Source organism: Heliangelus exortis, chromosome 3, assembly GCF_036169615.1.
Source record: "Heliangelus exortis chromosome 3, bHelExo1.hap1, whole genome shotgun sequence".
In the NCBI taxonomy this organism is placed as follows: domain Eukaryota; kingdom Metazoa; phylum Chordata; class Aves; order Apodiformes; family Trochilidae; genus Heliangelus; species Heliangelus exortis.
In genome coordinates, this window is record NC_092424.1 from 39,194,876 (window position 1) to 39,208,439 (window position 13,564).

Here is a 13,564-nt window from a genome sequence, read left to right on the forward strand (position 1 = left end):
ACATTTTCCATGTTTTTTTCATTTATTACTAATGTAGCATTAAAAGCTCTTCTTGTTTCCCTCAATGTCCTTTGCAAATGTCAACTCCAGGAGAGCTTTGGCTTTCCTAACACCATCCCAATATACCCCTGCAACATTTCAAAATTCCTCTTTCACAGACCATTCCTGCTTCTACCTACTGCACACTGTTTTTTTGCATTTGAGCTCAGTCGTGGGTTATGTGGTTAGCTAAGCCAGGCTACCGATACATTTACTTGCTTCCATGAGTACAAGGATGAGCTGTTCTTGAGCTAAGTAGAAGTTGTGCTTAAAGATCTGACATGCTAGGTCTTTCAAGCCAAAGCAAATATAAAGCTTTTTTTGTCAGGGCTTAAACTTCCAAAATTTAATTACCTGAATTTAGAGATTTCCAGGTGTTACCGGGATAGTGACTCCAACCCTACCAGAAACTCATTTGTTGTGGTAGCATTACAAAAGTAAAGTCTCATGCAACAAACCTAAAACATTGCTCCAAGAGTCATTGACTGCTACATATGCTTACACACTGGTCACATTTCACTTTGCAGAAGGATGTCTTCAACATTTCCTGCTTCCAAGGCATTGAGCTCATCACATAGCAGTGTAGATGACAGAAACAAGGGCGTGGATCTGAGACCTGTGATTATTAGCTGAGAGTGCTGGTGCAAAGCAATGAATTTCTGGGGCTCGAAACCAAGGAGAAGAGGAGACAGGAACTGAGGATGAAGAGGTCATGTCTGCTGCAGCTGAAGTAACTTGTAGAGAACTCTTACTAGAAATCAGTTCCCAGTATCTTCCTGTTGTCACTATAGCTAAGGAACCAAGAGAGCTTATGGGGACTGCACTTTCCACTGAGGTATTACAGTGGGACAGGTTAAGAAGGTTTAGGTGCTGCAGGTGAAATAGGGTAGAGCCAATGAAGTCTCCTTTCAGTTTATTTTACCCAACTTAACTCCAAAAAATGAAAATAGCTCAGAAAAAATTGTTTCTGGTGATAGATCATTATGGTTGTGCAGTTGAGGCTGCAAACACCTGGAAAGGTTGACATCTGATCAGCCTTATCCTTCCCTCCTTTCTCTTATCTTATTAATGAGCCTTATCATATAATTCTAATTGTGGAATATTATTATATTGAGTTTGCATTAAAATTTTGCTAGTTACACTGCAAGCAAAAGCACATTAAGTAAGTGGTACAATCTATGTGAGAGGACAGACCACAAAGTAGTAACAGGGGTGCATTTACAGCATACAAGAAAATTATTCCCATGAGAACAGTTGCATGGCATATTCCTTTCATTGCTCTCTTTTTCAAGAGCTAATGCTTTCTTAAAGATCTTCTCTAGAGACTAAATGGCATTGTAATGCAGAAAGGAGAGGGAGAAAAGAAGAGGAGCCAAAAGCATGGAAGGAACTAAAACTGGCTCTAGAGTATGGAATCTATAGTGGAATAGAACAGTTAGGAGGAGGCTTTCTTTGGTCTTCATTTGGTCTTGGAGGCTCTCTAAGACATCCAAGGAAATGTTTTATCAAAGAAATAAATTTGTTGCATGTGTACTGTATAAAAAACATTGTTTCCATTGCACACACATACTTGTTTTAAAAATCCACTGCCCCCTAGAATTGACACCCAATTGAAATTAATATAACAGTAAAAGAAAACATCATAAGGAAAATATCTTCTCCTGGCTATTACTTAAATAAAGAGGTTAGCTACTGGTTTGTGTTTTGGATAAAGGTAAGTCCAGGTTGCAGGTTCTGGAAGAACACAAAACATCTGCCTGTGCTATAACAAAGTCAAAGAGATTGCCCACGACCCACCTCCCAAAGCTTAGGTCTTACTGTGGGGCCCAACTTCTGATGAATACAAGGATGTAGCATGGTTGTGGGGACATGGTTAGGCCTGGTGTCTTACTACATAGAAGTCTGTGCTATCAGCCAGAATTGAGTGAGTCAGACTTAAAATAATCAAAGGAGTTATTCAAACAAGCAGTCCCACAACAAAGTCTTATATTTCTTCCCCAAAAGCAACATCTTCTCTTCTGGTAGGATGCTTCACTGCTTCTTTACCACCCAGATACCTTCTTCCCTGTCCTTGGTATGCCACAGACTGCTAGAAGCAAGAACAGTCTCTACTCACTCCCCCACATTTGAGCATTACCTAATTACCTTCCCCAATCCATTAAACAAAATCCTTTCTTCTGAATCCTGGAGGTTTTGCTGTCTCAGATTGCTTCTCTATTTCTGTCATGCATACACAGACACACATAAATTGTTCTTACATCATTAAGACACAAAAGATCTTGTTCCTGAGCCAGTGTTTTCAAAATCGTTTCCTAAGCCAGAATTTGCTGGAGCCAGTGCTTTCTCTGGGCTCCCTAGAACAAAAAAGGTTTACAGAGCTGATTTCTGCAAAGCCTGATGTTCCAGTCAGTCAATTGTGTGCAATTATTGCTACATATTCCTGGCTTAGAAGCCTCCACTGTGTCATGCTCTCACTGCAGCCTCTGCCCCACCAGTTGCCTCTCTCAAACTATAACACATCTCCTTCCTCTCCTCCTTTCAAAGTAACACACATGCAACTAAACCTGAGTTTCAGCATTGCTGCAAGTCTCACGTGCTAGAGCTGCTATCAGATGCATCCCATGAATATCCTAGCACTTTATTTCCCCTTCTATGTAAGGCATTTATTGGTGAATTAATTTACTGAATAGGCAGTATTAATGCATAGATGTGTGTGTGAATGTTAGGGGAAATGGGGACAAGGTGGAGAAAGGGTCAAAGGAGGAGGAAAGGAGGAGGGTGACTGGAATAATGACAAACCTGGGTCTGGTTCCTGCACAGGTTTCCTTGTGCACCCAGCTGCCATATTCCCTGCTACTTGGATCCCAGCTGTAAACTGGGAAGTGCACCTCAGCCAGGTGCAAATGTAAATACACTGGAAGTCTGTGTGAAGTTGCACACCTACAGCAATAAGCCACATAAACAGATCAGGTAGGAAGGAACAGTATCTGTTCCTGTAAAATAGGATGAAGCGTAAGTAAGTACTGAACAGGGTGAGGCAGCTGGGGCGGGGAAACAGACCAGACAGGAATGGGGAGATTCCTACCAGGAATGAGATTCCTACATGGATTCATACAGGACTCTTGTCTCTTATTGTTTCCTTCTTTCCCAATCTGTGTTTGAAGCAGGAAGAGAAGGGAAATGGTATGTAACCTGGGAGACAGTGCTACACCCAAACTTACTAAATCTGCCTTTGATAAGCCTCCTGAACTTTCTTAGGCTTCACTTCCTCACCACTTCCTCTGTAGTGAATGGTATTTACTACTAGTTCAGTGCTTCTTTCACCCTTTTCCTCTAACCATATGATGCTTGTAAGACTTCACTAATCTGGCAGGTACATCTACTAATATTCCCTTAATTTCTTTGCCAGCCCTTTCAAGCCAATCTTTATTTCCTTATTTTCCTTTATTTCCATTTTGCTCACCCTCAGTAATATTCCACTTTACTTCTCCATCCATGTCATTCCTATTAAGGAGGAAATCCTAATTAATCCTCTCCTGGGAGTCTGCTGCTTTGAAAGCCATTCACATTTCCAGGAGGTTCACAAAAACTGAATGGTGAGGCTTAGTCCTCACAATTTGCCATTCAAACTGAAAGCAAAGATGTCAGACATCATGGAAAATAGCTAATACAGGAAAGGATGAAGAGATAGATGTGATATATTTTAGTATCTAAAAATATACTAAATTAGATTTCTGGAAGGAATTCTCAAGAAAGGCCTTTTACATCATTGCACAAGGTTTTTTGCTTTCCTCATTCTACACAAGCCAATGACTGGGAAACACCCATACCAAGGGAAACACCTAAAGCCAGACAATCATTAAGCATGACACTGGGTGTGCCCTCATTAGACTGCTAGGTGCGTGAGAGTCCCACTTAGAGAAAGATGTAAGATAGCAGTTTATTTGTAAAACAGCGGAGTCCTGACCACAGTTGTTGTCAAAGGCTTTCAACAGGGATGGCCAGGTGGGCTCTCAGACTCCAAAAGTCATCTTCTCCATCTCACCAACACACTGTGCTGTAAAACCACCCTTTTTCTAGTCACTACAAGACTTTTTTTTCACTAATGATCACATCAAGATCCAGAATTAGGACACTGCAACACACATGGTATGTTCCCAGTCAGAACAGGTATGGTGGGCACACAGCTTCTAAGATTTGGGCTCTTTTGGCAAATGTACACCTCTGGATTTGTGGTTCTTTCTTTAGGATGCTACATGCCAACTTATTCTACAAAATATTCACATAAATGAGAAATGCTGGTTTGAGAGAGAGCAGCTTGAGAAAATAGTAATCAAACTCAGTTGGATTTTAAGCAATACAGGGCTGGAAATCAGACCTCAGTAATGTTCAGGCAGCAGTTAAACCAACCTTACAGAAATATAAACATCAAGAAACACAGCTTCCCCTGCCTACATTTTTTTCTTTTTGTTATACTTGTACAACAATAAATCACACTCATAAAACCACTCCACAGACAGTTCAAGTTGATAAAACAGCTTTCCACTAATGATTAATAAATCACAGACACTAGTTCAGAACCAGTTAAGTTTACAAGGAAACAACTACATGTCAGTGTGCAGGTGTTTGCTGTGTTTGATATGAAATAAAGGCTATTCAGTCCATGGTACCAACAGTATGTTGCATGAGCACTCACAACTCTCACTGCAGTTTAGGATGAAAGAAAAAGAAGCAGCCTCCTGTCCCAAGATTACAAAATTTAACACACAAGCCTAATCCATGCAACCTATTCAATGCAGACTGAGAGCACCATAAAAATAGCTTAATACATAATGTTGCAACTACCTATTTGTTTTCAATATTGAGGCAAATAAGGTAAACAATTAAACCTTACCTTCATTCCTTTTGTAATTCCATTTTTCTTATAGATTCCACTTTTTAAGAGATTATTCTGTTTCTGATGATGATGATGTAGATGTCCATTGCAGACAGCACTGGGATTAGCCATCTGTTTAAATTAGTCAGACTCTCAGTTCTTAAGGGTGTTTCAGGTCTTTCTACTGTAAAAAAGAGAGTGGGATGAGCAGATAAAGTTCTTGATTAAGGCCTGAAAGGTATCCAACTGGTCTGTCAGGATTTTCCAGGATGAACGGAGGCAGTATCTTTTGCAATATCTTAGAAACTTAAAACTGTTTATTTCATACACCTTCAGCCCCAGCAAGCTAGAACACAAAATACATAGCAGGAGGTGTACTCTTAAATTCTCTGAAAAACACAGCTCATTGCTGGCTATTGTATGAACACAGCTTCTATGAGTCAAGGAGGCTGCTGCAGCTATCAAGAAGTGGGTGGATTCAGAGGCGGAGACACTTAAAGATACATTACCTCTTGAGTATCTCCCAGTGAGGAGCACTGCTTTTTTTTTTTTAGTCCTGAATACTCTGAACATAGAGCCACATTACTCCACTTAGAGAAGAGTAGTAAAATGTTTTGGTTTGCAAATTTAAGCAGCATAATCTTTAAAATTACATGGTTCCTCTTGCTAAGAGTATATTGGCTGAAAAAAATATTATTTCACTAAGCAGAACTAAATAACTTTAAAAAAAATAAAAAATCTCTTCGTATATAAGTAGTCTGATAGATAAAACATTAACCCTGCAAGGAAGTAGAAAACATTTTAGCATTAACATGAAGTTTTATTTAGAACTAGAAATAATAGATTTTGCCCTGTTCTACAGATGCTTGCACAGGTGTTTACAAGAGCAAACTGCCCCTTTATAATCAGTTTGGACAGTAATACGAGATAAATGATGAGCTATTATAATTGATGTGAAATGAGCTTCTATAAAGTTGATTAATTTAGTTTTAAACACATGTGAAACTACAAAGCAGGACTAACATACTTCCTTGCTTTTAAGATAAGAGTGTATTGGTTGTTGAAATACTCAAATAAATAGTCTTTACTGAACCGATTTCTCATGTTTCGAGTTTTAGTGGCGAAACATAAAAGTATGAGTATCTCTGGTAGTATATAATGGAAATGGTTCCTCCCCAAATAATTAAAATTACTGTGGAGACAGATTAAAGGAAAGCTGTATTATAATACCCATTTTGAAAAACAGTAAGGATGAAAGGCTAGAAGAATAAAAACACTTGGAGTGTTTTAATTACAAAAAATTACTCTGTCATCTTGGCAATGAAATGTGATATAAAAAACAGCCTACGACTTGAGTATATTTTGCAGGAGATTAGATGTTAAATGAAGCACAGTGAGAATATACAGAGAAACACATTGAATTGGTTTTGAAAATTTGTCTTAGACATTTACTGAATTGCTAAAATGTACCTTCTCCTTTGAAAGGATTTGCAAAGCTTCAGTGTGTTGTAAAACTTTTGATCCCTACCTGTGAGAGACCTGGACTGAACTGCGTTTAAAAGAAATATCTGTGCATGTTTTCTCCTATATTTCACCTCATTTCAAACCACCTAGTGGTCTGCAGAGACTTAAGATCTGTTGAGTGCCTCACTGATATGCTCTAACTAGGTTTGATTTCTATGTGCTTGGAAAGAAGCCTTTGACTTATATTTACTCCAATTAATAAGACAGTAACAGTTTTGATCAATAAGATATTCCCTTAACTTACTAAAATGACAAAGAAAAGGTAAAATACCAAAATGTTTTGCTTCACAATTACACCTGATTGACCAATGCAACTAAGATTTCCTAGGATTTGTCTTTTGGGTCATCTTCTTAGGCAAGAATTCCTCATTTCTGTATGAATCAGTCTTTTTTAGGCTTTGTTAAGGTACCGGAAAGGATAACGCAGTTACAGATTAACTGACAATATGTCATGAACAGATAAATTATTGTGCCTCAGAGTTCATATTTGGAATGAAAAAACTGAGATTAGGGCCTGAAGTAGGCAAATAGAAAGGTCAGTAATACTTCTCTAGGTATCTGTCACCTATGATACTGTGATAAATGGAAAAAAAGATAACATAGAGCATGATCTCTGCACCTGACAACCCACTCCCAACAAATAGTCTTCATTTGGGAATTATTTCCTTGATTGTCACAGCAAATCAAACATATGTAAAACATGCCATCTGCTCAGGCAGTTATTGGTCATCTTGGCCTGTCATGATAAAGACAAAAAAAAACTTACCAATGTTCTTCCTCTTAACAGCTTCCAGTACCTCAGCTAACACCTCTGCCAGGTATTCTTCCCAAAAGACTCAGCACCTTTCAGGGCACAAAGTGAGATAATGAACATCACATGTATCTTATTATTTTTTTCATTAGGTTTATGGGGGAGTGGAATCTCTGATTAGATAACCGTTCAGATGATGCAAATTCTGTCTCTACTCCCAGTCTGTAAGTCTACACTTGTTATCTACTACAAGCCCATGAGATGCCTTTATATGAATAAAATAGAATTAAATATTTTATATTTAATTTAATTTTCAATGTCTTGAACATGTAAGATCACAAACAAGAAGCACTTGAATAATGACACTACATCTAAATATGAAATGAGCAATTTTTAAAACCTCAGAGATCAGCTGCCCTTTCAGATTTCTTTTAACCATTCTCTAAAAGCCAGGCCTCACAGAACAGTTACATCTAGGGGCTGAGTAGAATTCCTGCCCTGATTTCACTCAGGGAGAATGATTTACATTAAAGAGTGAGTCAGCCAAATACACACAGCTGATCTGTAAATGTGATGTGATATTTTCTTCTGCAGAAATAAATTATTTTTTTTATTGTGTCCTTCAGATCTTATTCAAAGCCATCTGCTATTCAGGCTTCTTTATCCCTATCTATTATGCTACTGGTTAGCTACATCTATATCCATTCCTCAAAAATATGAGACTGTGTTCCATGGACACTGGACCCAGTAACTGTGTACTTTGCAACACCAAAACCACCAACTACAATACCCTGTGTCTCTTTTTATCATTCTGGGAAGCAGAAGGAAAATATTTACTATCCTGATTGTATTTAACTGTAGAGAACCCCAGTGTTACTAAGATTACATGTGCGCTTCATTTTAGTAGCTTGGGTACTAGTCAAAAGTAAAAAAGGTCTTTGTACATCAGCAAAAAGATGGCAAATTTCTAAGGTTACTAAGCAGACTGCTCACCAGGGATGATAGTAAATTTTGTAAGACATGGCTACAATTACTAGAAATCTATAGGAAAACCACCAATGAATGCCCAGGTCTCAGTTTGGTTCCTCAATTTTTCATTATCATATTAATGCCATAGAGTCTTTGCTGACTCATCTCTGAAAATCAGGACGAAAGTATTTAAATCCTTTGTAAATAAATTCCCTGACACAAATTACTCAGGAGTGGGGTGCAAAAGTGAAGTAAAATACACACAGTTAATTAGCTGAGGTTTAACATCAAGCCAGGAGTCGCACAAGATCTTTGCTCCCAGAGAACAGATAATCAGAGCATAGTTATGAAATGGTATCGCAATCCAGTTGCAAGATCTTGATAATTTCAGTTCTTGACAGATGAAAATTTATATGCCACATTGAGGATCTACACGATGACAATCAGTAGCTTTATGCTCTGTTCCACTAGACAGACGCCAGTGTCAAACAGGAGTTGAAAAAACAGGGAGTCAAACTTTATTCCTTTGTTAAAATTCAAAAGTTCTAGTAATATTTAAGTTTAGTTGCAGAGGATGCCCCGGTAGTGGAGCACACAGTTAAAAAGCCTTCTTGCTCTACTGATCATTTATCTTATAACACAAGTCCACCTTGTAAATTCTGAGTACCAGTGATGACTTTTCCTCTGATTAGGATCTCAGTATGTTTGGTACCAGTGGACACAAGGATATTAGAGATGATTCTTGCCTCAGATATGTAAATGACCTACAATAATAGCAGCACCAGTGCAGCTGAAATAAATTAACAAATAGGAAAACACCATAACATAAAGTGACTTAAGCAAGAGCCAGGTAACAGCTGGCCAGTTATCTCCCCAAGTCTTTCCAAATTCATCTGGACTTCACCAGCTGTGGCTGCAGGCTGAAGTTCCTAAACATTAACATGGAAGAGCCCCCTAAACCATGTTTCCTGCTACCTGTCCAATCCATCTATGGGAATGATTAAGGGTATCACCCTGCACCTGGGCATAAAACTGCACAGCAATGTTGCTGGATTCCCTCAAGTGCTCTTGCACAACTTCCCCATGAAGGATAAACAAAATGCTTTGGAATTGCTCATGAAATCCTAGATCATCTCAGAACCAAGATCCATGACATAGGCAGATGCCATACTAACATTGCATCAGAGGGGACATGGTACAACAGGCAGGTCTCCTCCAGCTCTGGTTGGTCCACGCACCATCTGCAGAGCCCAGGGACTGACATGGCTCTTTTTCCATCTCTGGGACCTGGAGGAGATAGAAGGGCATGAACGGGGTCCCCAAGGGAGAGGCAGAGGGGATTGTATACTTGGCTCCTAGTTACATCAGATATTAGTGGCTAGGAAGAGCAACCACAGGAAAAATTTGCATATTTTATAGGTTTGCTGGTTTTCATGAAATTCTAGAAGAGAGGCCGTGGAAAAAGGTCCTGTCAACAAGAGAGCCTTTCACCACTTAAATAAAAGAAATTTCCTGGAATTAACTGAAATGCTCACACTGTGTCAGGACAAGAGATGGGGGCACAGGTGGCTGAATCCATGATCACCTGTGAAAGCTGAGTTAGCCCTAACAACCAAGAGTCAGGGAGCAGGAAGGGACTTGGAGGGTTCAGTCTGACACTCTGTTGTCAGCCCCCCCAGCTGTTGAATAGACAGATTGGACTTAGTGTCATTTGATTTCTTGTTATTAAAACTTCTCTGAATGAAGCAAGAATACCAGTTTAGCAATTTACCCCGACAGCATGTACAAACGATTACTATGTGCTTGGAAGCAACTTTTTGTTTTCCTATTTATGTAAACTTCTTTAACTTTTGCTCTACAAGTGCACCCATTGAGTCTTGATGGGTATTCCACAGAATTGCTCCTCTTCTAAGGGACATGGAGGTTGCAATTCTGCTGACAGACGTCCCTTCTCCACACCTCAGACTTCAACTAAATTTTAAGAAAGATGGAGGCCTCTTTAAGGGCTACTGGATGAAGAAGTGCTGCTTTACAGCTTGAAATGTGACTCCAGGCTTCTGGACTGTACTGGTTTTCCCAGTACAGACAATCTGGCTTCTGAATTACCAAGGTGAACAGTCCTCTTAGGGGTCATGGGTATAAGTACCTAAGCAAAGATACTTACAGTCTTTACACATGGAATTACACATTTGAGGAGTTTACAAAAGATGGAAAATTTCATTTGGTACACTATGAAGCTACAGCAATCCATGCAACTGTCTTACATCCAAAAAACTTCAGCTGATTTTTTATTTCCCAAATGGGTCTTGAAAATCTGTTATTGTTTAGTATAGCAACAGATCAGATGGATTTGTTGATTTTTAATCACAGAGGTGGGACATAACTAACCTGCTCTTAGGCTCATCTCTCAAAGAGTGGCACAACAGCATGCTTCTGAGGCAAGTCATACTCAGTCAGGTGAATGAAAAGAGCACCATAAAGAAAATGGGAAATTACAGAATTTTTTTTGGCAGTTGCCATTTTCTGCCCCTTCTCCCCAGCTGATCCCCTGTCTCTAAAAGAAAAAAAAAATAAAATCTATAAGCCCTCCAAAATCCATCTCTAGACACTGAAACAGGTGTCAATTCTGAAACTTGACACACCTCTTAATCCTCTCCAGTTATTACTTTGATAGATGGCCCAAGGAAAACTCTTGGGAAACAGCAAGAAGCAGGCAGAGACTTGATGTTTTGCATTTTCCATCTGAATTTTATCTACTGTTATCATCACAATCAGTTGTCTTTCTCTTCCCTTCCTTTCAACAGATTTTTGTGGATAATGTACAAACAGCTTTTGGCCTACAATCATTCTCCTTGCCCGCAAAATTGTCAGTGGGCACAGAATCAAACCCACAAAAAACCACAGAGTGGCCACTGAAAATTTTCAGAAGGCATATTGGATGGCACCAATAAAAATGTTTGCTGTTGCATAAGGAAGGAAACTGATTACCAGTTATGATAGCAGGCTAGTAGCAAAGCTGTGATAAATATGCATATTTATTGGGAATGAAGTGCTTATTTTGATGTGAGTAAAGTTACTGAAATGGTCAAAGAATGTAATCTGCAGTACATAGGCAATGCACTCACTGGAAAGACATGGAGAGATAGGCATCCTGTATGAATACTTTCTAGACCACCCAGGCTGGCAGTCCCATACGCTTTCAAAAACTTTCCTTCAGGCTTTTAGCTCCTATGAGTACAGGAGTGAATTAAGTTTAACATTTTAATTACACTAAATATATTCATGAAGGGATCAGAAAACATTTTTTTTTTTTAAAGTAAAAAAAAAAACAAACCAAAAAAACCACCAAACTACCCTTCTTATCCCAGAAACTATTGGCTTAAGGGAGTGAAGTGGCAGTGAAGAAAAAGAATTTTTTACAAAACCACTGCAGAGAAAGGGATGAAGTGCTAGTAATTCAAATGAAAATATGTTTCCACTAATTGTTTATTTTGAGGAGAAAGGAAAGAAAGTTTCCTAACAACATGAAAGTACATGTTTTCAAAAGTAATCTTAAACATTTCTTATGAGGGCAAATGCTCTATTTACGCTCCTGGTGCAGAACTGCTCTGAATTTGGCTTCCCACCAGCTGTATGTATTTTGTTTCAAATTTGTTGTAGGCTGTTCAGAACAAGGCTCTTATTTGACATATCAAACATAATGGAGCTCCAATCACAACAGCAAGTGCTTAAATTACACTGGAAAGAAATTATCTTTTCTTGAAAAAAAATCTTTTTCCTTGAAAAGCAGAGTAAACTACAACAGAGAACTTTGCTGCTTGATATCAGTGCAACTAGGACTATAACTTTGTGTATTAGTGAGGTTTATTCAAAGCAGACAGCACCCTATGAATTGCCAGACCATCACTGATAATCCAAGTACCCTCAATAACAGTGAACACATTTAAAAACCCCAGACTCAATGTGGTATACTATCACAATTCTCATTTTTGGACAGCAACACCTTTGCTTAGGTGCATTGTTTCTGTCATTTTTGATTTTACCACTTCAACATGCAGCTATTAAAGACACAAATACAAGCTATTTCTTGCTCTCCACAGATGTTACTACCTCCTTGATCAGGGCTAGAGTCTCTACTCTTGCTCTATAATAATACATTATTTAAGTCATTATGTCAGTGGTGTAACAGCAGTGTGAAGAAGTTGCCAGCTGTGGTAGACATCTTCAATTTCTAATGTTTTTTTTAATCCTAGCCACGGTCAACAGTGTGTCAGCATTGAGTATGTGTTTTAGTGAACTTTTGAAAGACACTTCAAATTATTAAATCCATAGATCACTTATTACAGACTAGCAAAAGATGTCAGAGTGGCATATTACAACCAAATACATGGTACCTGTATCAGGCTAGGAATCTGTATCTAGCCCTGAAACATTTGTGGCACCTGACACTTTTATCTCCTTGCAAGGATTAAAACATTATAAATTGCATAGCTGATGTGGTTCTATTCCTATCTTAGAATACAAAAATAGAAAGTACCTGACTGGAATGTCATTGTCAGACAAAACCAACAGTAATACAGAAAATCAGACCTAGACAGGAAGAATAACAGAACTGTAACTAAGAGCCTGCTGCAAAAATGCAGTGGTAACCACAAGTAAACCCCTATATCCTTCTGCTCAACCTTTACTTACAAGTATCACACCATTATTACATCCTTACCCACTGTTTGATCAGAGTTGAATATGTAATTCCTACTCTTTAAATGCAGCTAGATCCAGTGAAGTCAATAGAACTACTCACCCAAGGCAAAGGCTGAAAGAACTTTACAAGTGCCAGCTAGAGGCAAAACTTCTTCTTGGGACATTTTTCTACTGACCTCTGTCACCAGCGATTTAATCCATAACCATGTAACCTCTATAGCTGTCCATGGCAGATTTCAGTCAAATTTTCTGAGACCTCCTGCTAGTCTGGCTAATTTGTTTGCTGGGCTGCATAATTTGGAATGAGCCAGTGTGGTATTGTCATTATTTCCAGTCGCTGACATGATGAATGGGGCAAACAGCTCTGTGCCATTTGTTCCTTCTCTGTGTCATCACCACATCAATTCCGAATAGTAGCTCTTTGCTGCAAACATCTGGAACATAAAGACAACTGATATTTAACTGGGAGGACTTATTTAACTGGGAGAACAATCAGTATTGCTAATAAAAGTGAACCAAAGGACTTAGCTTTAACCTATATTTAATGATGAAATTTCAGTCTCTGAACAGGAAATTAAGAAGTGATTTCACATAGTTTAAAGGCTATTGCTCATTTTTCTCATAATGTAATGCTACCCACTTAAAAAAAAAAACATAGCGAGCATTGCAAAATATCCAAAATACATCTTTTAATTTAACAAGTG

General features: G+C 38.5%; 1 protein-coding gene across 5 annotated transcripts in view; it reads right to left on the minus strand.

Annotated features, from left to right (window-relative positions):
• Positions 1-13,239, minus strand: part of SPTLC3 (serine palmitoyltransferase long chain base subunit 3) — a 97,719-nt gene extending 84,480 nt beyond the window's left edge. The window contains exons 1-3 of one of the 5 annotated variants that reach the window (XM_071740259.1): positions 12,961-13,239; positions 7,206-7,282; positions 4,934-5,099 (exon numbers count right to left, since the gene is read on the minus strand). In XM_071740259.1, the coding sequence (XP_071596360.1) occupies positions 4,934-5,047 (114 nt within the window). In that variant the 5' untranslated portion in view covers positions 5,048-5,099; positions 7,206-7,282; positions 12,961-13,239. Of the gene's footprint in view, positions 1-4,933; positions 5,364-7,205; positions 7,296-12,960 lie in introns of those variants that run through there. The other 4 variants (XM_071740258.1, XM_071740260.1, XM_071740261.1 and 1 more) reach the window with 4 other exon arrangements.
• Between the last annotated feature and the right edge of the window lie 325 nt (positions 13,240-13,564).